This window comes from Vitis riparia, chromosome 12 (assembly GCF_004353265.1).
Source record: "Vitis riparia cultivar Riparia Gloire de Montpellier isolate 1030 chromosome 12, EGFV_Vit.rip_1.0, whole genome shotgun sequence".
In the NCBI taxonomy this organism is placed as follows: domain Eukaryota; kingdom Viridiplantae; phylum Streptophyta; class Magnoliopsida; order Vitales; family Vitaceae; genus Vitis; species Vitis riparia.
This window is the reverse complement of record NC_048442.1, coordinates 20378786-20403885: the sequence shown is the minus strand read 5'-3', so window position 1 is coordinate 20403885 and position 25100 is coordinate 20378786. Positions and strand designations below refer to the sequence as shown.

Genomic DNA, 25100 nt, shown 5'->3' with positions numbered 1-25100 from the left:
TAATTTTTATTCTTTTTACAAGATAGATATAAGCATGACCTAACATTGTAGAAAGACAAAATTTAAACTTTTACAATTTAGCATATGTTGAAATTAAGTTAATTATGAGCCAACAAAAAAATTAAATGCTCATTTATGACTAATTAAAAATCACCATGTGTCATAAAGTATATAATGTGAGAAACGTGCGATAAGATAAAAATTTTCATATTAATAGGGATAATTCCAAAGCTTTGAAGATGAATCAAAAGACGATGAAAGGATAAAGTTGGAGAGATTGCTTTAAAGCCTCAAGAGCTCTTCAAGCCTTGTTTTATCTAAGTTCAAAATTTCAAAGATTCTTCAAGTGTAAGTCTAAAGATTTGAAGATTCTTTTAGTTCAGAGTCAAAAACTCGAAGGTTCTTCAAAATCAAGTTAAAGATTTGAAAATTCGAAGATCAAACTCAAGATCTCTTCAATTCAATATTAAGCATTCATACACTTTGTGAATATGGATGAAACCAAAGTTCAAGCCCAAACACAAGTCCAAGACAACTTAAGGGCCAAATCAAGCAAAGGCTGAAGTTAAATTCCTTTTTAGAAGAATTAGAGGATCACATAGGGATTGTATCTCATTATTTAAATTAATCAAATTTCAATTTTGCCACTAATTTTTCTTTTAGGAGAAATATATATTGATAAATTTTTGTTACACTCAGTGAGACAATCTCTATCTCTCATATCTTTTTTACAAGTAAAAAATCTTTACATGAAGTGCAAGAAAAGTTCTTACCTTATAACTTGAAATAAGGAGGAAACAACTTCCTAATGATAAACTCAAATTGCTTCTTCCCCTTATCAAGCTACAAATTATGAAGTGACTTCTCTCAAGAACTTAGTCTCTCATTAGTTTTGTTGGAGGGAAAAGAAGAACATGGTTGAGCAAGTAATACAAAACCATCTCTCAAGAAACATATTTATCATAGATGTTTAAATAGAAAAACAATTCTCTTTCAAAGAAACAAAAATAGACAAAATCTACTCACAAATTGAAGTTTGGTTTATTCCAACAAGTTATTACTATAGACATTCAAACAACTAACAAGATGAAGACTATGGATATGTTGCAGCTATCTAATACAACCAAAGTTGAAAAGTAGTGATGCTCATAAACCATAGTCTAAATTGCATGTTGCTCTTAGCCCATAAGAGCTTAAATTGTAATGAAAAATAAATAAATAAATAAATAAATAAGTTTATGACAAAGAAAAAAAAAATGTTTATTGGTAAATTTCTTAAAATAAGGAAACAAATTCCTTGAACTAGAGAAGTCAAATTCAAAGATTCTAAATTAAATTCTCCAACTTCTTCTTTTAATACATATGTCTTCCTTCAACATGAGGTATTTAAAAAAAAAGAAAAGAAAGAAAATGCAACTCAAGAGCCAAATCCAAACACAAAGCTTCAAAAGCTACGATCAAACTCCCAAAATTCTTCAAGAAACCTTAGAAGGATATCAAGCACAACAAAAAGGTAGCATTCATCCACCTTCAAGATCAAAAAAGAAAAATTTAGAATTTTGTTTTTCATTCTTTAAAACACTTGAGGAAGTTTTTAGAAGTTTATTTGAGACCAAGTCTTTATTGACTCTTGATTAAATACTCTTCCAAGAACAAGTGTTTTCCACCCTTGGATTGAAATCAAGGCTAAACTTGAAATATTCTTTAACAAACCAATGGAAGAAAATCAATCACAATAAAAAAATGTTATTAATTATCCACCTTCAAGGCTTATTAATCATTTACATTCAAGGCTAAATATTAAGATAAATTCAAATGATTTTCTCTCGTTTCCCAAAATACTTGAAAATTTTCTTAAAAAGTTTGGTTAAGAATAATATATCTCTAACCCTCAATTAAATTTTGTTCCAAGAAAATGCATTTATTGTCATGGGTCAAAATCAAGGTAAGTGATGGTCCTTAAATTACGAGCCTAATCCACATGTTGCTTCAACTCATTTAAGTTCAAACTATGTATGATAGAAAAAATGGCATGCTAAGTCGAAAGACGACTTACACAAAAGTTAGGATATACTTGTAAGATGGAAAAAAAAAATATTGGCAAAATTTCGAATTAAAAAAATGCCTTCCAAGTTGAAAGTCTAAAAGTGCTACTCGAAAAATATAGGACAAGCTAACAAAACTAAAAAAATAAAAAATAAAAGAAGTAGTCTTGAAAGAAGTTAAAGCAAAAAAAAAAAAAAAAAAAAAAAAAAAAAAAAAAAAAAAAAAAAAATACAAATAAAATAATAATAATAAAAATCTTGGAATTACATTATGACTTGATAGTTTAGAAAATATTATAAATTAAATCAATGTTTCAAATGAGTTTCCAATACTACTCAAATTGTGTTTGTAAACTCCATTGAAGGAAAAGAAATGAAGTTTAAAAATTTGTTTACACTCTACATTGAACTTGTGCTCGTGAATAACTTTTTCAAGGGATATTTATATAAGAGACATATTTAAACTTACCATTTATCATATACTCAAATTAAGTTACTTGTAGACCAATAGAAAACTTAAATGTTCATAACTAAATTTAAGTTGGTGATTAATTAAAAATCCTCATGTATTATAAAGCATACAATGCAAGATAAGCATGCCAAAATAAAATATAATTTTCTCAAAATTACCTAACATATGTCATTTGGTCCCATATAAGAGAAAACTAAGTTGTCTTTGATTTAAATGAACATATATTTTGAAAATTAAAATATAATTGTTAGATGAAGTAAAAAAAAAGGTAAGTTTGATCATTAAAAAGTTAATTGTCATGTTTTGTCAAGAAATAAATTGAAGATAAATATAATTTTTCAAATCTTCTTAGATTTTATTTTTAATTCATGAATAATATTTTAAATGGTGAAAATAGAACTAATATAGACTTTCTATACTGAGTTGTGTATTCGGAGCGTCTTGTATATATATCAAAATTTTCAATAAGCATGTCCAACCATTTTGTTTTTATTAGGTATAACTACTATAGTATGGTTTTGACTCTTCAAACACTTTTTCTTTGATTGTTATGAGCTGTAATGATAAGACAAGTTGTGATTTGGTGAAATTGTGTTGAAATGATTACTTTTAAATAGCTTGTTAGTAGAAGTATTTGATATAGCATTTGCTAGACTTAAAGAGCTCTTAGGAAGTTAGTTTTAGTTTTAGATCTTGGAGAATTTTCTCAATTACTTTCTATCATTTTTTCTTAATGCAAATATAGAAATTTCCATTGAATTCTTCATGATTGGAGGTTAAATCTCTTCATATTTGGAAGAAGATATTATTGCAATGAAGAATAAGAGATAAATGCATTACTTTGTGATGAATTTTTATTTCTATCTCTGAATTCATGATTTCTCATAGGAAAAAAAATTGAATTCTAACTTTTTTATGGATTTCACATATATGATGGTTGAAAATACAAGGAATGCTCTTTATATGTTTGAATCACTTTGATTGAGTAGATCATCTTTTTTTATGGATTTCACATATCTGATGGTTGAAAATACAAGGAATGCTCTTTATATGTTTGATTCACTTTGATTGAGTAGATCATCTATAATTAGATTTATGAGAAATCTAAGAATGAATCTAAATCAAACTTACATGCAAATTTGAATCTAATAAAGTGTAATTGAATTTACCTCAATAGACAATCCTATTCTATCTTGGATAGATTTGTGAGATTGTTTCTTCAAAATATAGTTTATTAAATAGTTTTACATTTTGATTTTTCTTTTAGCAATTAAAATCTTCATTTAGTTATTAAACTTAAATTTACAAAAATCAAGTTACATTTAGGATAGATCAAACTTGAATGTTATCTTTCTACGAAATAAATATCTGACTAAAGTAAATTTATTTGATTCACAATCCTTGAGGGGACGACTTAATTACTATGCTAACTATTAGTTCTTTTTTATTTTAAGATAAATCATTTTTTGTTTGGGAACTAATAGTATCAATGATCATTCTTGTTTGACATTTATTATAAGCTTTAATTGAGATTTTTATGATAGAAACATCTAAATGCACAAACGATGAACAATGTAAACAATGGATTTTGAAAAAAAAAAAGAAAAAGTTGCTCACTTTTTATAATATTATATATTCTCCTATATAATAATATTCATTTTTTTTAGCTTTTTTTATTTATAAAAAATATCAAATTATACTATGTCATGCTTAAAAAATATAATTTTTTTTTATTTTTTTTCCTATTTTAAAATATTTTCTTATTTACTATTTAAATTTTCATATAAATGTATAGAGAAAAGTTTTTAAAAAAACATTATAGATAAGTTTTGAATTGTGCAATTCTATCAACTTGACTAACTCGAGTTTATCTCGATCAACTTGAGTTTAACCTAACCCAAATTTAATTCGAGTTTTGAAGAAATGAAGGTGAGCATGGGTTGAATATTTCGGGTTAGAAGTTGGATTGGATTAGATTTGGGTTGATTGTTACTTAACTCAAGTTGGGTTCAGATTAGCCGTTAATATGATCAATCCGCCTAAGTTACAACCCTAGTTCTTACTTATAGGCATGTGAAACAATGTTGCCAATTTGGAGATAAATCAGTAATTTTAGGATGATTTGTCCTGTGACTGAGAAAATATTGAGCTAACATCCTAACGATGAAGAATAAAATGAAAATAGAGAAGATTCAAAGGAAACAGATGAGCAGTGTACATGGTTTGGGACCTTCTTTTACATTTCTATAGTACAGTTAGATCCATTCTAATTCGTCATGGTGTTGACTCTTCTTTGCAGATGAAATGAAGAAGAAATGTGATTTGAGCAAATAATGGGTAACGGGGTGTTTGATGGGATTTTGGGTTGTTGGAAATGGACATTTAGGCTTAACTGGGTAATGGATAAATGATAAAATTTTGGGTTTATATGAATAAATGAGTAATAGGTATTTGGATTTATATGGAATAAATAGAATATAAATATTATGATAAAAATGGAAATGTATGTAAGTAAAAAAGGAAATTGATAACAAATTTGTAAAAACAATTTTTTTAATAAAAATAAAAGTAATGAAAATTTTCTTTAATAATTATTTTATTTTGAATAAGAAAAATAAAACTATTTTTTTGAAAGTTGATTTATTGTTTAAAATGGTTGTGATTTTTAATTATTGAAAATACACTATAAAATTTACAAACTAATCATAAAAAAATAATTTTAATTATTTTGTCTTTTATATTTGAGAATAAAACATATTTTTATCTAAGCAAGCTGCAATTGCAAATTTTTATACCACTTATTAAAAATTTGTATTGAATATAAAAGTCAAAATAATAATATTTTAATATGAAATGAGTATTAGTATTGGTATTCAACAATTGGATCATAAGTTAAATAATAGGTAATAGGTAATTGGACCATGATCATTTTAAGAAAATTATTTTTTTTTTAAATTTTTTTATGAAGTTAAAATTATATAAGATTTTAATTTAATTATATTTTATATAAAATTAAAAATAATTTATTTGAACATAATTATACTACCCATATAAATTCAATTTGGGTTTTTTTAGCATAAAATGATGTTAGTAAATTAATAATTAATTATATCAACCTTAAAAAAAGTTATGATTAATATTTTTAAAATTATCATTAATTAAATTTAGCATCAAGTAAATATATAAAGAGTTTTCAATTCTAATATTATTATAGATCAGTCCAAACACATACTTTTATCACTATTTAAATAATGTTACATATGATAAAATATTACTTTCTTTATTTTTTAGGCTATTTAATAGTATTTATTTTTATTATAATTTTTATACTTTAGTCACATTTTTTTAAAAAGCTTTTAAACTATCATATTTTGCATAGTGCCCAAAATCACTGACTGGTGATTTTTCAATTTCTTTCCTTATATACCATTACAAGATGGAATGTTCTTGGAGAGAAACAATCTTGGCCCATAGTTGTTGAGCACAAGGTCTGGAGAGGCCCTTGGACAACGCATCAAGAAGTTAGGTCCATTAAGAGGGTGTAGAAAACATGTAGGTTTCCCTTAGAGACTTGATCACAAAATGAAAATAAATTGTTACGTGTTGCATTGTGAATGAAAAACTAGACTAGTAGAAAGATAAGTACTGATACCTACATTATTGTAGTATATTATCAAAGTTGGCACCCATATTTTTGTAGTATATTATTAGAGGTGCTCGTAAAGGGATGCTATGTTCTTAAAGATTTGGAACCTAATTAAGTTTGGTGGTGATGGTAGCAGTTGCATGACACTTTGCTTTCATAGAAAATTGGCAACAACTCCTTGAAATCTTTAATTTTTTTCTCAACCTTTTACCATTTTATTAATATAATTATAGAAAATAATTTTAATTTGATGTTGGTATAAAGATAGTTATAATATTGAATTGAATTAAAAGTACAATATACATATTTTTTTTTAACATCAATTGGTTTATAGATAAGATGACAAAAAGAAGTGGTTATAGAGAAAGGTTATAAGTTCAAATAAAAAGAATTATAAGTTAATGCTATAAACATTAAAGGACTAAACTGTTTTCCCTATAGACCTAAGATAGGTGTTGACGGGTCACCTATCTTAGGAAGGGTTAAAATCACAAGAATTGCAATATTTGAAATCTACCTTAGGAAATGTGTCATTTTCAAAATGAATAAGGAGCTAAGTTTAAAAGCATACATGGATGTTGATTGGAACAAATTAATGGTAGATAGAAGATTAACATCATGTTACTATACTTTCTTGGGTGGCAATCAAGTGACACGGAGAAGCAAAAAACAAGTATTAGTGGCCAGATCAAGTGCAAAAGCAAAGTTCAAGGTCATGACATATGAGATTTGTCAGCTATTATGGCTAAAAATAGTTCTTAAAGATTTGAAAGGCAAGCGGGCATGAACCAGGAAACCATATTGTGACAAAGTCTACAATCAACATTGTTCATAATCTTATACAACATGTTTGCATTAAGTACATGTGGAATCTAGTACAACTTGTTTGCATTAAGCATGTGGAAGTAGACATACATTTCATCAAAGAAAAGTTAGATAGTGGTCTAATTTGTATTCCATATGTCTCAGCACAACATCTACTCACTAGCTTGAGGAGAAGTGTTGATGAATCACTATGGATTTGTTGAAGGATAAAATTCATATGAAATTGTAACGGTATACTTTTGTAAAATTGTATCTTTTCTCCTTCTTTCCTAAGTTTTTAACATGATAGTTGGTGAGTCTTGATTTCTAGGAACTAATCCTAATTTTGTGTAAAGGTAGATTCATAAATTAGCTAAATCTCTTCGTATAAATATTGTATTCTTCCTATTCATTAATATAATTGAGATTCAATTTGTCCACACGTTAAATACTTCACATTTCTCCTTAAAAAATACACCTAAGTTTTTTTTTTTTAAATCATCAATAAAGAGTAAAAAATGTTCATTCTCATAATAAGGAGTTTGGGTGAATTGGGCCATATATACCTGCATGAATGAGTTGTAGAGGCTTCTTTGTTATGTAGTTATTTTCTTTGGAAAACTTTTTCAAACATGTTTTTCAAATAAGCATCCTTCACATAATTGATCTTGGTGATTTGTAGAGGACAACCTTTTACCATTCTTTTCTTGCTCAATAATTTCAATCCTCCAAAACTCAGATGTTCAAATCTTAAGTGTCACATCTAAGAGAAATCATTGACATAATATTTTAGACATTTTATAACATTAGCAATCAAATTGGCATATTGATCTCTTAGCTGGAGGGTTTGATTTTTTCGTGCATGTTAATATAATAACCTTTTTGTAATAGTTGCACCCAAACTTAATATATTATTTTTCATGTTAGGTACATAGTAGACATTTGAAATAAATTGATGTCTTCAATTTCTCGAACAAATCAATTCCTTATCTTTGCCTTTTACCAGAATTTTGAATGAATCTCTAAAAGTAACAGTCATTTTTTGATTCATCAAGCTCCACAAACATATTTTTGAATCCACACATATGATTGTTTTCAATGTCAAGATATGATGTATTTGTTTCCTAACTTTCTCCTTTATATGTCAATAATAAAGTAAGTTTTCTTGCTTGATCTTTCTTTTCAATATAGTTGGTCTTCTTTTCCATATTGTTAGTAACACTTCACATTCATAAGTATAATGACCAATTTTTTTCTTTTTTTACCGTTAGAGCATTGAATTTAAGTTTATTATATTTTTCCCTTTTATTTTGCTTTGAGCTAGGCCCCCTTCCATGTCCTCATGATGAATATGAATTTTGACTTATTCCTTCATTATTTGATGAATTAAAAACACCTCTTCCTTTATTTCCTAAATATTAAAGTTTTTTCAATCACATGAATGTCATTTAAACTTTCATCATTTTTTTTTTAATAAATTCACAATTGCTAATACAATTGAAAAATAATTGGAGATTGATGAGTTTGTTTCTTTCATATTTAAACTTTGAAGTTCTCTTCTGTGTTTGAAAATGAGCTTTTCTTATCTTTTCAACTCCTTTATGTGCGTTTTGTAATATTTTTCATGTTTCTTTGGTGATGGTTATGCTTGAAATATATATTCTTAAAGGTAAGAGCATTTTGTCCATCTTCCATATATCTTTAAAAAATTCTTTCATTTTGGAATTAATCCCTATAGCCTTTCTTTATGACCTCTCATGCATCTCCCGAGCTGGATAGTTAAAAATAATAATTATTGTTTTCCATTACTCCAATTCAACTATTACACAACCTCTTATTTATAGATGCACACTAACAAAAGAGGAACACCTATTAACAAAATATATAAACTTTGTAAGGCTCAAACTTAACTACATTAACTAAATCAACCACCCAAAATAAACATATTATAATTGAGTTTTATAAACAAAATCAAATTCTAACTTTTTAGAAACTTCCCAATTCAAGCGTACTTTCCAACATTGTTGAACAAAGAGTTCAAAAAGGCACAAGGAGAAGATGTATGGGATTGGAAAAGAAATCAGTCTTCTGTGAAAATTATACGACAAGATGTGTAAATTTTATGAGTGAAAAGATTAATTAAGAGTCCATTTGGTAGTGATTTTACAAAGTCCTTTTAATATTTCTAATATTTGAAAAATTTTATAATTTAAATATTAGAAATATTAAAAATATTTTCTAAAATCACTCTCAAACGCACTTTAAGTTAGCAAAAAACACTATAGTGGGTGAGTAACCAAGGTACAAGGTATGGGTTTTGGATCTAGTTTAGGTATTTGTTGACTAGGTAAAGAGGCAATTAAACCAAGAGACACATAAATGTACATATGTGCACGTATGATCAAGCTTTTGCTTCTCCAGCTGATTTTTGAATCTTATGATTCTTATCTCATTCAAATCATGTAGAAGTTGTAGATTGAAGAAGCAACATCATGCATGGAGATCAGTGGGCATAAATCATTAGTAGTTTATAATAACTGAGGCACAAATATTGTCATTCTCTTAGTGGCAAAGGGTTTAACACAGTGCACTTTGTCTAACCCAGAATGGTCTCATCTAATACAACAAATACACTGTTGCAACCCAGAATTTGAGATGGATATCACCTTGAACATATGATCATGAAGTTCTCGGAAGTCATGAACTAGCTAGATGCTGAATTGCATGCAAGAAATAAAATAGCAGTTAAGTTGGATTCTAGTTTCTTCATAATACTTTATATTTCTTGTACTACCAACATTTCAGTACTCAAATTATAATTTCATCCGTAATTGAATGTGATGCCATTCTTGACTTTGCCTATTAATTCAACCAAGTAGTCATGATCAAAAGAACTTGAAACTCTTCTTCCTTTTGTTTGGGTAAAGTTCAATAAGTTAAGGCATGACATGGTGTAATTGATAAGTCTAGTACAGGCGCTAGATGAATGAAAAGTCAAGATTAGTATGTTGGAAAATTCAATGAACAATTTTTTCCGATATTATGTATGAATAAAATCACTAATCATAATGGAAGGAATTGTCTCATCAATGGTGCATACTTCAAATATCAGAGATTTATATATCTTGCATCAGAGCTTTACAACAAAAACCAAAATTCATGAAAATGTCATAGCGAAAGGTATGTGCTGTTTCAGTGATCTCAGTGCATGTCCTCAAAACATCATTAATTTCCGAAAATTATTCTCCAGATGCCGGTCATTTGCATGATGTGGATCAAGGAGACAGTAACGAGTGGTACCTGCAGTCAGATACAAGATCTTGGAACAACAGGTTCAGATTCTTTTACTAAGTACAATAGAAGAAACTTCATTACAGGAGCTAAGGAGTAAAACGCAACATTCAGCTTGGGGACTTATTGAAGTGGAAGCAAGTAGTATTTTTAAGCTAGCACATGGAAGTATAACTAAATGGCGACTGAATAAAAAAGCTGGCCATTAATTCAGTTTTGCCTATCATGGGCATCTTATTCTCATCGAAGGCATGGTTTTTCCCTTTTCCCCCAGACAACTTGAGTATCAAAAGTTAATTAACTTCAAATTTACACTTGGGCATTAAACAGTTTGCTCCTGCAACTTTGGAGCTTAGCCCATTAAGCAAAAGTTTAATTTCCTATTTTCTAGCTTTCTCTGAAATTAGCGAGAGACCTTAGGGACTTGTTGGTATACTGTATATCTTCTCCATGTCAATTTCCTCCTTCATATGAATTAATGTTATCTAAATTGTAAGTGAAAGTTATGATTCCTTGCGTTGCTTCAGGTACATATGCATAGGTGAATGGGCATGAATTGATGCTTAATCAAAATGACAAGCAGTTAAGTATCCAAGGTGTGGTTGATGGTAAGTAGCACTTTAACCTTTATGGTTGTACTTTATAAGAATTCAAACAAGAAAGAGAAATGAAATAAAGAGTAGGAGAAAATGCAGGTATGAAGGAGAGACAGAAAATTACAAAGTACTATTATTCAAATACAGCAAGCAACAGTTTTACCATGAAACCCTCAATGCTATCAAGAGTTATGATTTAATAAGAGATTAAAAGTTCCCAAATATGGCAAACAAAATGGGGACACCTAACAACAGCATGCTGCGATCAAGCCCCTTGATTATAGCTATTTGCGAAGAGAAAAGCCATTATCAAAGTAGAACTTCAACTTCAATAAAATTTTCCATCTAATGATCTTCTCCATTCAAACATTCGGCATATGATCCTGCAGGGAAAACCATCAGTTTAGAATGTTATTAAATTCCGTAGCATAAACTGTTCTAGGTGCAGGAATTAATTTTGATATCCCTTTAGAGAAATTTGTCTCCAGTACCCTTGGAGTAAAATTGATTCTAGCATAAAGACATCTAAATCTGATATCATCAGTATTATTGAAATATTCTAAAGAAGAACATAATAAGATGAAATACATTTGTTCCAAGCACAACTCAAGATTTTGGGATGATTCCATTCCATGTAGCAATCACAATACCCATTGGTCTGTAAACAAGTAAAAATTAGGGGAATAAAGAAAGCCATTTTGAAGCAGGACCTTAATATGTATTTGGGACTAAGGCCTTGTTGCATCTTTAATTATACAGAGAACCAACATGATATGCAAGAAGAGATTACTTAAGTGCAAGAAATCTGACTGCTTTTCTACTAATTATTTGATCAGAGTTGGAAGAGCAGACCAGCAATAATAGAAATAACATATAAATCAGAGATAAGTCAATCAGGGTATAGGTGAAAGTAATAAGGTGAGTGTCAGATAATATTAAACTGCTAGCTAGAACATTCAGCCAAAAAAAAAAGACATGAAATTAATATTGACTTAAATTTGGAATTAGCAGATGGTGTTGACGAATGGAATATGTTCTTATATCAACAAATTCAAGATCTACATTAGATCTTCAATAAGTGATTACACAATTATTCATGTTGCCATCCAGGCATATTCTCCTGCTAACCAGTTTCTGAATTTCAAACATTGTACCCTTAGGCCATGATACTGCAGGTTCACTAAAGAGGCGTATCCACCGGATGCATGTTTCCCTCCTGCCTAGGTGTCAATACCTGTTGGTCCTACCACTATTCTATTATGTTCTCAAGCAATAATGTTCTTTTTATGTTGTACCAAGTATTTTTCTCCCTAGGAAAATCAAGTAAAACCAACATCACAGTTTTAGTTTCAAGAGCCGAGAGAGGGGAGGTGAGAGGATCTCAAAGATAGTGAAGAGTCATCTTCATTTTTACAGAAGCGCATAAATGTTGCAATTTTATGTATTTTCTATGTTAATTTCTTTACTTCTGGAAGGGAGTTCCAATGCAGCAGCATCTAGCTAGCTAGCTAAAATGGCGAAAATTCATGATGACATCCAAGACGATTTTACAAGAAAGAATCCACTCTCGGTCCTAGATGTTCAATCTATCAACTTAAAATTTAAAATGCAAAAGCTATATATGAGCACTCTTCTCAATTACTGTTGGCTAAATATGAATCCTTTCATGCTATTAGCCTTTATTTACTAGTATAATATGATATTAATCCCATCAATATTCTAACCTTCTCATTGTCTTGCCACTTCTCTGTGCTAGTACCCTCTATGATCTTCACTGTACATGGTCAAACTATCTTCCCGACTCTCCCGTATGTTGTCTCTAACACAAGTTGCCTCACCACTGATTTCATCTTCTCATTCTAGTACCCTCTATGATCTTCACTGCATGGTCAAACTGTCTTCCCGACTCTCCCGAATGTTGTCTCTAACACAAGTTGCCTCACCACTGGTTTCATCTTCTTAGTACAATATCTTTTTTCTCGCATTGCTTTTCATTTAACAAGTGTGGTTTCAAGGAATATAAATTTTTATTGAAACTAGATAGAAAAGATGGATGAATGGTTAATAAGAACATGTGAAGTAATAGGGCGTTGAACAAAGTAGGAATAAGAATACAAGAAATGAAATGTGTGCCTGAAGTACCAGCTGATCAGCCATTCAATCACCACCAAAAGAAAAAAAAGGAGAGAGATAGAGAGAGAGAATTCCAAAGCATCCAATACATACAAACCAAATAGTTGTGGAATAATGCGAAAATAATATAAGAACTAATATAAGCAATGTAGTTAACCTGCAAAGGACAAATACAAATGAATGAGAAAACATAGTTTCAAAACTGCCCTTGTGTAAATACCTTCCGAGCTAATTGAGTAATGAACAGTGGGGTATTAGCTGAAATGGAGGCACTGTAAGCATATGCAAAAGCAAGATATTGAATATTAAGACTTCAGTTTCTCGTACAAATGACAGATTTCTTACCATGATTCTGTGATTTATAATAATATAAAGAAGAAAAGGCATCCTAAAAAGCATGCATGGCCTTGTGATATTGATTTAGGAGATCTGAAAGAGACCTTAATTTTAATTTAGTTATTTGTTTAATTATTTGTAAACATTCCAAAGTGCGGTAGATTATTTCTCGAATGCCCCATCCATTGGGGCACAAAATCTGTAGAATCCTGAAAAGCCAAAACTTGTGAAAAGGGGACATGCAGGTTGGGATTATTTTAATTGGGACTACAAACAGTCTTTTTGGCATGAGAGAGAGGAAAAGAGACAACTTCCCAATGATAATGTCAGTTGGTTTTTGAATCTGCAGACGCCAATCTCTAGGTTTTCTGTCTGAAGATGTCAAGAAGACAATATTGTCACCGTTGTGTTCGAAGTCTTCGACAGTAAACTACGATGAATTGAAGTCACTGACTGCATTTTCACAATCTCAGTGTGAATATCCGTAAATAGGGTGTAGGGAACTAGTTCTAGGGTTTAGTATCAAGAACATGAGATTTCCTAAAGTTCCAACCATATGCCAGGACTGTTTATTTCTTCTTATCGTCTTTTGGGGTTTTCAAATTGAATTTAAGGCAGTAACAGACATCCTTAAAATCACATAGATTTGGCCCCTAGGATTTACTTATAGTTAATTTGTTATTTGGTCTGTCTGTAATATCACGAAGTTGGGTTCTATGCAAAGATGAGACAATTAACCATCTAGGCAAAATCAAAGAACCTGAATCATTTCTATTGGGAACTTACCATTTTCCAAAACAGCCATAGCAATCAAGAGAACTGCCCTGAAGAAGTCGATTCACCAGCCTTCTTCTTTTTCTTCTTGTATGGAATCCCCCTTGCCTTGGACTGACACTCCTCACCTCTCGAAGATAAATCCGGATCGCGCCACTGGCAAAAGGATTGGTCTCTGGTGAGCCACCATTTTCCTCGTAAGCAGCTCGAAGCCTCCCAACCAGTGCATCAAGGCTGCCCCAAGCCTGTCTCAGTGGGCAAGTGCAAGGAGCTGGCGGCTCGGGCTGTCCAAAAAACATACATCCTTGGAGGTGAACTTTAGTCTTTCCAAACTGATCCAGATATCGAAGGAAGTCAAGCACATGGTTGCAATTGCACTGTGACAGTGGAACTGGGGGCCTCTGGTTCTTCAAGTACTGGCCAAAGGTGTTCCAGTCTCGCCGCTTCTGCGACTCATATCGGCTTGGTGTTACCGACTGCTGATCACCTGGGGATCTCGATGACCCTTCTGCCAAATCTTTTCCTCTTTCACTGGACATCACTGCCAACGATGAAGACTGATTAATCTTATTTGCTAAATAAGGCAAAAATGTTGGAGGTTGAGGTAAAAGGAACAGGAGAATGGAGTGGAGGAAGATGCAGATCACATCGTGGCCCTACTGAGTTGACATGCCATGGGCCATATGCAATTGCTTTCCATTCCCTCTTTTCTCCATCTTTCATTTTATTCTCCTTTTTTAATAGTGCCATTAACATTAACAATAAGTTTCCCCAGTAGCTCACAATTATTGGAGGCCTTTTGTCAACATAACCCTTATCATTAATTAAAGCCTAATCCCTATTATTGTGATAACCTCGTCATTTAGTAGTCGGTGCAACTCGACTATGTCACCCACTAGGATGCTTTGTAATGGCTGGATGCCACAATATATATAGATTTATATATGTATGTGATCATATATACTAGAAACTGTTAGATATAAAATAACAGGAAAACAATAGGTTTTTTCAGCGGAGTCATCATCATTATTATTAGTAGTAACAAGTAACAGTGATGGTATTTGAAGTAGCGATAGCAGTTAAATCTGGGCTCTTAGACCTGATATATTTGACCCTTGAATGGTAGATATGAATGAGATCTACCCTTAAAGATTTTTCTGTTGCTGTTCTGCTTGTCTTTGTCAAGGACTACAAGAATGTGTATTCAAGCCCAAGAGCATTAAGACATGCCAATGTTACCCATGAAGCCGCCTATTTATAGAACAGAAGCTTTATGTCAGCTTCTTGGGAGCATGGCTTCGGACATTGGCCCATACCACATGTCGTATGGATGCGTATACATTCGTGCAAACAGATCATCTCAAGCAGAATCAAGTATTGGAAATTATGTCATGGGGGAAAAGGGACAAATGTGATGATAGAATTAACTTTTCAAATTCGGCCACTGAAAAAAAAAAAAAAATACAAAAGTAACAAAAAGAAATACAAAGATTGCGGTATACGGATTCCATTACTGAAAAGTTTGATTCTATTACTAAATGTCTCATCATACCTGTGAAGAGGGTATTAATTTTGAAACTAATGGAATGAGTTTGCTGAATTCTTGATTCCATGCGCGGCAATTGACCTACAAGCATAAGAGATCTGGTGAGCAGTAACTGTGAAGTAGTCATGTTTTCCCCTACAATGATGAGGCATGTAAAAACAAATAACCAGTTTATGTACAAACATTTTGAAAAGGCAGCTATCCCAACTCTGCAGGATCCAGGCTTTACATACAGCAGGAAGAAATGTTTCCTTTCATAAAATAATGTGAAACTATTTCCTTTTCATACTATAAATTAAAGGGCACATCTTTAAGAAGTTATACCTTTATAAAGATTCAAGAAGCATAGATTCTTGGCCAGGATATAATGCACAAATACCCAAAATCTTATAAGAATTTATAGGGTAATGGTGGTTCAGAAAGTTCATTCAAAAAAAGTATCTTGTTTCATCTTACATAAGATGCACTATGGGCAGAAAAATGCAAATCAAGCCACGCCAAACATGGGTTGATTTTGGATCCAGATGTCAAGCAGCAAAGTGTAAAACAGCAAAGTTTGATAGTGCCATCACCTACAGGAGTTTTGGTTTCCATGAATGGCTCGAATGGAAAAATACCACTTTGTTAAATAAGATGCAAGACACCCACGAAAGTTGAAATGTGGCAGATTTGCTCTACATGTGATCCTCTTCTGGCATTAAACCTAATTTGGTTGTTTTTGCCACAGCAATTAAATTCTAACTTGCCATAATTTGAGAGTGAAGAAACCTGAGGTACACGTCAAGTTGATGGGGTGGACAGCCGACCAATTTCTTTTTTGAGGTCCCACATGGAAGATGCTCTAGGCTAAAGTCATTATATCCGTTTGATCAATAATTATAGACCCAATAGTCCCAAACGATTTTTTCGGATGATCCATGATTCAAGTTCGAATCTTGTAAATCGCTTTATCATGACTCAATAGACTTGTAATTAAAGTTCCAGGCACATTGAAGCTTACCTGAAACAAAGCTTGGTCATCGAGAAAAAAACGGAACCTACTTTTCCACACCAAGTATATTGCATCTGGCTCAATTCTACTCAACTATATGGTGATACAGAAATGGTCTAGTTCATGTTAGATTTTGGGCAAGTTGGTTACAGTGACTTGTTTGAGCTTCAAACCTCAGCCATTAAATTTCCAAAAGCCTAAGTTTATAATGTCTTGGTTAATTGTTCCGATTGTTATTCTATTATGTAAGCACATAATGCATGTCTCCAGAATGTAGAAAAAACTAGTGACATTATAATATAACACAGAACGGCAGTTCCAGCCTCTGGGGCTGAAAATAACTGGTCACTGCCAACATCATTGTTGTAGGCTAGGTGTGGTCTCGTGTAGAACTAAGAAACCATGATTTGCATGAATTCAGCCAACTCTCAAATACAAAGTGGAAAAAGGAGGAAAGAAAGTAATACAGATGTAATTAATTAAGGGAGATTAATCTAAAACTATGGGATTAAGGAAGATTTCAATTTTCCTATAGTACCTCTATCCACACATGGTTGAAGCCAAACCCGAGCCCAAATTGCAGCCCAAGTTTGATACACCCGAACTGTGCTGGTTGGTGTTTTTCTTTCATGGGGAAAAGAGAGTGTAAATGTCCTTGATTGTAATGATATTATTTTCCACATTTCAATTTTGTCTTTGTCAATCATTGCGTTCCTTTTGCGTCCCTCTAACTTTCTCAACAATTATGGCCTAAAGATGACATGAACGTGCAGGCTTGTCGGAATAGCTCTCACCAATTATATTTGTTTATGTGCTCTTTTGTTTCTTTTTCCATGTATTTTTGCCTGTTACGTACTTAAACGAGAGAGTACTGCATTATATGAGGCCTGGGTACACAGCATGGTGATCATAGTGTACCTTCACTTTTCATCTCTTCTCACAAAAAAATTACTCTATTTTTATGTGCCCTTTGGTGAATAATAAAGAAAATTTTCTTTGACATTATTATAAGATTTTAACCAAAGCCATTAAGAGTGAGTTGCAGTTATGGGACTGAAGATTCCACTACTTAAACTAATCGAAAAGGAGTGAGTTGATTTGTTACTCTTGTTCTGGCCACCATAATTTATCTATAAGGGCATCAGTTTAGTGCACACAAGAGTTTGCATTTTATTTTATCTGGGCCGAATGTTCCGTATTAGCACGATTAGGGTTGCTATCAGGAGGATCATTAAAGCATTAGGTGATCAGTGCTTTATTTATATGTAGGGTTTTACCTTAAAGTGAATTCTACATCTTCTTTCCAAAGTTTAGGGTTTTACATAAGTGAATATGGGTTTTTCTACTTCAAGCTTAGGAAATGAATATTTGTAGCGTGGTTCACTAAGACTCGTTTTTCTTTTTAAGAGAAAAACCAAGATCATCATATTTTGCAGGTTGTTAATTTTTTAATTGAGTTTTAAAAACTTACTTTGGCTTGGTCAGCTTGATGGACTGAAGGCTGTAGATATATAGATTTTTCTTAAATCCTACTCCAATGGCTGCTTATTCAAGAGAGTTTAAAAGTCAAATAAGTGAAATTTAACCATATTTTAAAGCTCATTAACAATATTAAATTCTAAGCATGGCCTACCTGATACTTAACTTGACTTGTTTATAGCTCAAAATTTCTACCCCAACACCATAAATGATTCCTTCTTGTGGGGCCTACGCCACTTTTCAATGCCACGGCTTTCTAGGTCGCATGGCTTTCTATGTCAATGTGATTTACACCATTTACCGTGGAAAAATTATGATATTTTTCCATAATTGATCTTGTGTATATTTGAAGAGTTTCAAACATAGATCATTAAAATTGTTTGTTGTCATTAGAATTTTGATGCCAATAATTAAAGAGAGGGAAAGATAAAATTGGAAAGCAAAAAATTCAAGATCTAAACATTCTTGCGGAAGAATGCCGGTAGTTAAGCAAACAATCAGGGATTGATAATACTCGACGTTATCTAATTTGATTTCTCTTACATTTGTGCTGGATTCTTTGTAGCGATGATTTGAGAGTGAGGAGACGCAACGTGCACGCCGACCCGACTGATAAGATGTCAACAAATCTCAATTAGTCCCACTAAGATGCCTTTTGTTGAGAATTTAATAATGACAATCTTTAATTGACATCTCCGGATTTATAATAATACATTGGGCAGCCATAATCTAAGTACTTTTATGAACAATTAATAGATATGTAGTTAAATGAAACTAAACAATTCCTACATCATGATTCAATAGGACTACAATAATAATTCTAAGCATTGAGGACAAAGTAAAACAACTCATCCATCAAGGAAAGGAGATTTGCCTGGGGCCAAGACATCTCAACTACATAACTCAAACCAAAGTGGCAAAAGGAAGGAGTTCCCAACTTTCTTCACAGTAGGTCATGTACGATAGGCCTTGGTGATTTTAGAATAAAGTGCATATATTTGATTCTTAGTGGACCATAATCCAAATCATACCACCTAATATCAAATATCAATTTGGACGCCTAAGATTTTTGGTTAATTAATACCAACTAATACAATTTAAACCTCAATTGATAGGAAATCCTTAAAACTAACCTATTATCTCTCAGAAGACATTCACTTAGCTATTCAGTGGTTCAAATTTTCATCAAATATAGGTCTAGTTTGTGACATAATGAATTTACTAACATGAGTAGAAAAAATGTATGAAGCTGGAAGCACTGTAAAGAACAGGAAAAACCTTCATCAAGGTTTTTCTTGATCAGATTTGTACTTTCTAGCTGTCACTTGCTTTCTCTCCTTTAAATTTACACCAATTCTTAAGAAATTCATTAGCTGTGATGAGGTTGAAACCATGGCTAAACCACAAGTCATTAGAACTGTAAGTCAACAAAAATATGTATCATAGGGAGACATTGCAAGTTATTTAGAATTCTCAAGGTCAGTTAAGTTGGTATTACTTTATTTACAATCTCAAAACTTTTCTGTTTGCAACACAACACCTCGCTTTCTTCAATGTCTAAATGATCCAATCAATTCCATTTGTTCTTAGTTTGAAGCATATACTTGAGTAAAATCTTTCAAGTCAAACCTCAGGATTTGAGTCCCCCATACCTTACTTTTATAATTAAAGTATATATGCTTTTTATTATGAGACATGTGTCGGAAACTTTCAATGCCAAATTCAGCCCCTACTCTTCTATAAGTGCCTAATCAACATGTACAAGCAATCAATTGATCTAAGTTTGAGTCATGTTTTCAAATTATGATTCCACGTGGTGTCATCATGTTGTCTGAACAATTGGAAGCTGTCTCCAACACGAACTGGTAGCAACTGGGAGCTTGAATTCAAAGTAATTTATGTTAAGATGATTATATCCCTGCTTTCCTTTTTGGTCCAGCTATCATTTTCTTCCCATGTGTTGACCTTCTCTTTTACTCTATTTATAAACCATAATGACAGTGCTATTACAACGGTGGAGAATGAGTTCTCCTTCAACTTTTCTTGCCCCCATTTCTCTTGCTTTTCTTCTTTGAAGTATTTGATGTGTTTGGTGAACTCCTCCCAAGAATTTTATCCAAACAAACGGTTCTTCTTGAGTATGAACATATCAGCAACAAACCCATGTGAAGCCTTAATATTAATGGAAAACGAGAGAGAGAGAGAGAGAGAGAGAGAGAGAGAGAGAGAGAGAGAGAGAGTAGGCATGAAACAATTTGCTTTGGCATTTGTGGCAAGTGATAAAAAAGTAGCCAGATTAGTAACAAATCTCTGGATCGATATTCTACTGGTGAACTTGTGAAGCCTTAATATTAATGGAAAACGAGAGAGAGAGAGAGAGTAGGCATGAAACGATTTACTATGGCATTTGTGGCAAGTGATAAAAAAGTAGCCAGATTAGTAACAAATCTCTGGATCGATATTCCACTGGTGAACTTGGCTTAATTTTCTTTCTTCATGTGTTATGAGCTTGGTTGGATTCTAAGGCACTTCAGAGAACTGAAGCTATAACCGAGTTTAGGCTCATGAGAAATTGAGATATGTTACAAATCTCAGTATCTAATCCATTTATGATGATTCATGAGCATGATATAATAAGCAATTGTATGACTCCTTGACCTGCATATGCGCGCAAGGTGTAATAACTTTTTTCCTCTTAAAACAACTATTCAATTTTTCTAATTCAACAAAGTTTATTTCCTGAATCAACTAGTAAATGTTTTACAGGTTCTCACTTTCAAGTCTTTCCATGGACTTCACATGGCAGTTCTCCTTATTGGCATTCATCTCCATGGCCTCTGCAATCCCTAAACAAATCCATCCAATCTCTTAATTAAATAGCCAGCCACTGCAATAGCACACTTAATACCATGTATATTTTGTGATTTTTTTCACCAGTTGATGACTTTATATCTTTGTCAGTTACCCTCTTGCCCAGTTAATTAAGACACTAAGTATGTGTTTTTCTAATGTTCCTCATATATGGGAAAGTCTAGGATTCTTTTTTTCTAATTTTAAAATCACCATATCGTATACCCTACATATAAATATTCTAAATGATCATTATCCATGGAGACTTTTAGGCAACCCATGTGAGCATAAATTCCAATATAGATGTTGGTTGAACATGAAAAGCAATTATGATAAGGCTTTTATCCAACCAAATGATTTGGCAACTGCAACCATTGTATCTAGCCATGTCACATTACATCCAGATAAAGGCCTAGTGCTTATGTGAAAGATCGGAGCCTACTATATATCATAATCACTTACTGAAACTACATTCATGACCACTGTCATCAAGATTCGTTTTCCTTTCAACAATGCCAATAATAGCCTAATATATTAGCAGTTAGGAAAATCTGTAGTTATTGTCTCTCAGGAGTTCAACTGCCATCTCGTGGAGCCATTAAACCAACCCAACAACTTCACGCAGCATTTTCAGCAAGAAAAAAATGCTGGCACAAAACTGCTCTTAGCAAATTTGAGTAGTATGCACATACCCACACACATCAACCCCTACCATCTTGCCTAGGGTTCAGTTCCAGCAAGCCAGCTGAGGAGTGCAGCATAATCTAGTTCTTTAGGGTAGCGGATCAAAGAATGAGGCCAGTGTGGAGTGAACACATTTTTACTGGAAAAAAATAAGTATAATGTAAATGACATTATATTTTAACAGGCATGGAAACTTTCATCTTAACATGTTGACTTCTGGTGTGGCCGATAATGATGTGTGTCATATTAATATAAGTGACATGCATCCACTCATCAAAATCTTCTTTAGCAGGCTTTCTTTTCATAGCTTTTTCTCGTGAAACTGATACTTTAAAGTAAAGGGTGACTGATCACCACTCTCTTGATTCCCGGGGTGTCGAAGATCAATATGTTAGGTCGAATTGTCATAAGCTGATCGGTTCTAACACGAGTCCGCTGAGATTTCTCAATCAACTCATAATAGGTAAAGTTGGTAGAAGGTGTGAAGCTAAGATATCGTTAGGTGGTGATCCAAGAAGATGCAGAAATAGATGATAGCTTTTTAAATCAACCCATATGAGGTAGAGGTTGGTGGAAGGTTTTGAGGCATAACGGTTGTTAGGTGACATCAAAACATGGAGAATAAAAAATTAGTGTTACTTTGTTTTGAAGCCTCCAAGTCGGCAATCTCTTTTAGCAAATTAATGCAAAAAATCTGGAAATGGCTTGCTGTGAAGGAAGATGTATTTCTCCAACATTTCCAAGACCCAATTTACTCTCCAAACCAAAATGAATCTACTCAGTTCATGATATAAGAGAAATTGGACAAGATTCTCATATTATTTTCCAGCAGATATTTCATAAATTTTGGATATTAAATTGCATAAATTTTCCTGCTTCCATTATTTAGTTTTGATTATCATTCCTTGAAAGGCATGTGCATCTCTTTTTATGTATCATGGTAATATTTTCTGGTTTGTGATCAGCAACCCCCTTGGATACAAATTGGAATAAATTGATTAATCTCAAAACACTTTATTTTTCCTTCATTTTGACTGAATAGAAAAACTTAAAATATTTAACTTTTTCTATTAAGTTAAAAGTAACTCGTTGATGTCAATAAGTTACTTTTAACCAAATCGAAAAAGTTAAAACATTTTACTTTTTTCTATACAACAAAAAAACAAACACAACCGAGTTTCATTGTCTGATCAAAGACTATTTTTTTAGAGCAAATAATTATTCTCATAATTGGCTTTACCTGACCGAAGTTTTCTGAATCCCTCATCAAAGGCTTTGCATGAAAAGAAAAAAGCACAAATAAAGACATGGATAGTACTAATACTTTTCTAACTGATGGGAAAACTTACCTTCGTCTCTATTAATTGCCAGCCGGGAAACTTTTTCATTTTGGTCACAACTTGGCTTCAAAATATAAATATAATTTGTAAGCATGTTTTATCTCTTGGTGCATTAAAAGATGTCACTGGCTTTAGCTACAGGACAAGATACCAGTCATAGGTTTTTCCCAACAAGAAATATCTCATTTTTGGCTTTCTCATCTCCTACAAGTTGAGACAAAATGGCTTCTGTTCCAATATTCCCTCCGATTTTGTAGTTTAATTATTGGTAAGTCAAGAACCCAATTATCTATGAGCCAAATAATTTTTTCCATTGCCAACAACATATCTAGTGAAAGATTTTCTGTTTCAGAGTGTGACCATTGCCAGGCCCAAGGGCATCATTGATGAATGTTAGCTTAACAGTAGATTTGATGTTTTCTTGAATATTATTGGGCCATATAATTTCAATTATGATGCATTAATTTAGTTGGTTCTATTTGTTAGAACCATATATCCATCCTCCATGGCTGCTCTTCATTTCTCCAAGACCTAAATCCTTTTGGCAGTCATCTGCAGACCTCATACCAGGCTACCATTGGATTGTAGTTTGACTCATCATTGAACCTTTGAAAAGTCTTCACATTCTGTTCTCAATAGTTCAGATGGTTTTGTTTGGGAAGCAGTTCATTAGGCGTTAGGCCATAAGGGAGGGCGTTTATAAATGCTAGATTTTAGTTGGAAAATCCGGAGTAATCCAAACGAGTAGTTATAGAATGACACAAAAAATATATATTCTTATTGTAGTATCAAGCTTATATAACATGTCATTTTCATACTTCTATTTAGCCAGGAGTGTTATTACAATGTACCTCTTGTTGAATGTTAGCTGATAGAAAACTTCATCTAGCAAGTACCTTGTTCATTGGCACCTCAGGAAAATGATTTTGTCACATTGCAAGAAATTAACAAGTTGAACTGAAAATTTATATATCGAAAACCACCCAAGACATGGTGCTGTGGATCCCATTGAATTGGCTTTTCTCTGACAGCATCTTCTACGGGGTACTGATCTTGCAACAATTTTTCAATCTTCAAAACCATCTTATATTTTCATGATTTCCATTTGTTTTGGTATGTATTGTCTTAAACTGATATTATTCATTTCTTTTTTATCATATTTAAATAGTGAAATTAAGGATTGAATCTTTCAAAGTGAAAAAAATGCAAGTGTCACTTGGATCATTTGAACAGTGAGCACGAGTTACTTTGGCTCTTGTGTTTGTCGTCATCTCTGCCGACTACCCAAGAAGTCCCTTTCAAATAGCTAAGTGGTACCCTTTTGTCTTCACAAAATCGGTTGTTGATGTCCTTCGGAATATTTTCTCTTGGCTTCATGCTGGTAAGTTGGTGCGAGAAACTGGCCCACAAATCTTTTTCCCCTTTTTGGGTTGACAGTGAAAGCCTTCCCTCCTTTTTATCATACATTTTGATTGGACAGGTTTTGGGATTATAAGGCCACTCTCCACTGTTTGTTTTTTCGCTTCGTAATCATGAACAGGGGCTATGGACTTGCAATTTTTCTAGTATACTTTTTTACCACGTTACAGGTTGGAGTGGTTAGTGGCAACCATTATTGACTTAGGGTTAGAAGAGGTTGTCATGTACAAATTCAATTTATTGATTGATTGGGTTGATGAAATTTTTGCAAATACCTTTTGTGTGTGAATGAAAAATAAATTATTTTACCCTATAATACAATCATTTTTCTGATGAACAATAATAAACAAATAAATAAGTTAACAGCCCTAAAGTCTTATTAAAGTAGTACTTGTATTTAAACGATTAAGCTTGACATATATCTTGTATGAGTTTTGTCTAATTCAAATTTATTGTAAATTAAAGAATTAGAAGTACTTCCTAATATTTGGAAACATTTTTCTTACAAAAATAAAGTATGTGGTAAAGTATTAAAAATTGTTGGAACTGATTCTTAGGCTAACACTTGGTAGGAGTCTCCTATAAAAATTGTTTTTTCATTATCTTATGCATCACCAAATATTCTATCAAAAAAAAAATCTTGGTATCTCATTTTTATAAAATGGGCATCTTTAATTGAAATAATGCTGATAAA

General features: G+C 32.2%; 1 protein-coding gene across 1 annotated transcript; it reads right to left on the bottom strand.

Annotated features, from left to right (window-relative positions):
• Positions 1-10948: 10948 nt before the first annotated feature.
• On the bottom strand, positions 10949-14751 carry LOC117926283 (protein LIGHT-DEPENDENT SHORT HYPOCOTYLS 10). Its single transcript, XM_034845367.1, is given in 3 exon segments — positions 10949-11237; positions 14110-14216; positions 14219-14751. Coding segments are annotated over 2 exon segments (501 nt in total). The 5' UTR covers positions 14637-14751; the 3' UTR covers positions 10949-11237; positions 14110-14133.
• Positions 14752-25100: the final 10349 nt, after the last annotated feature.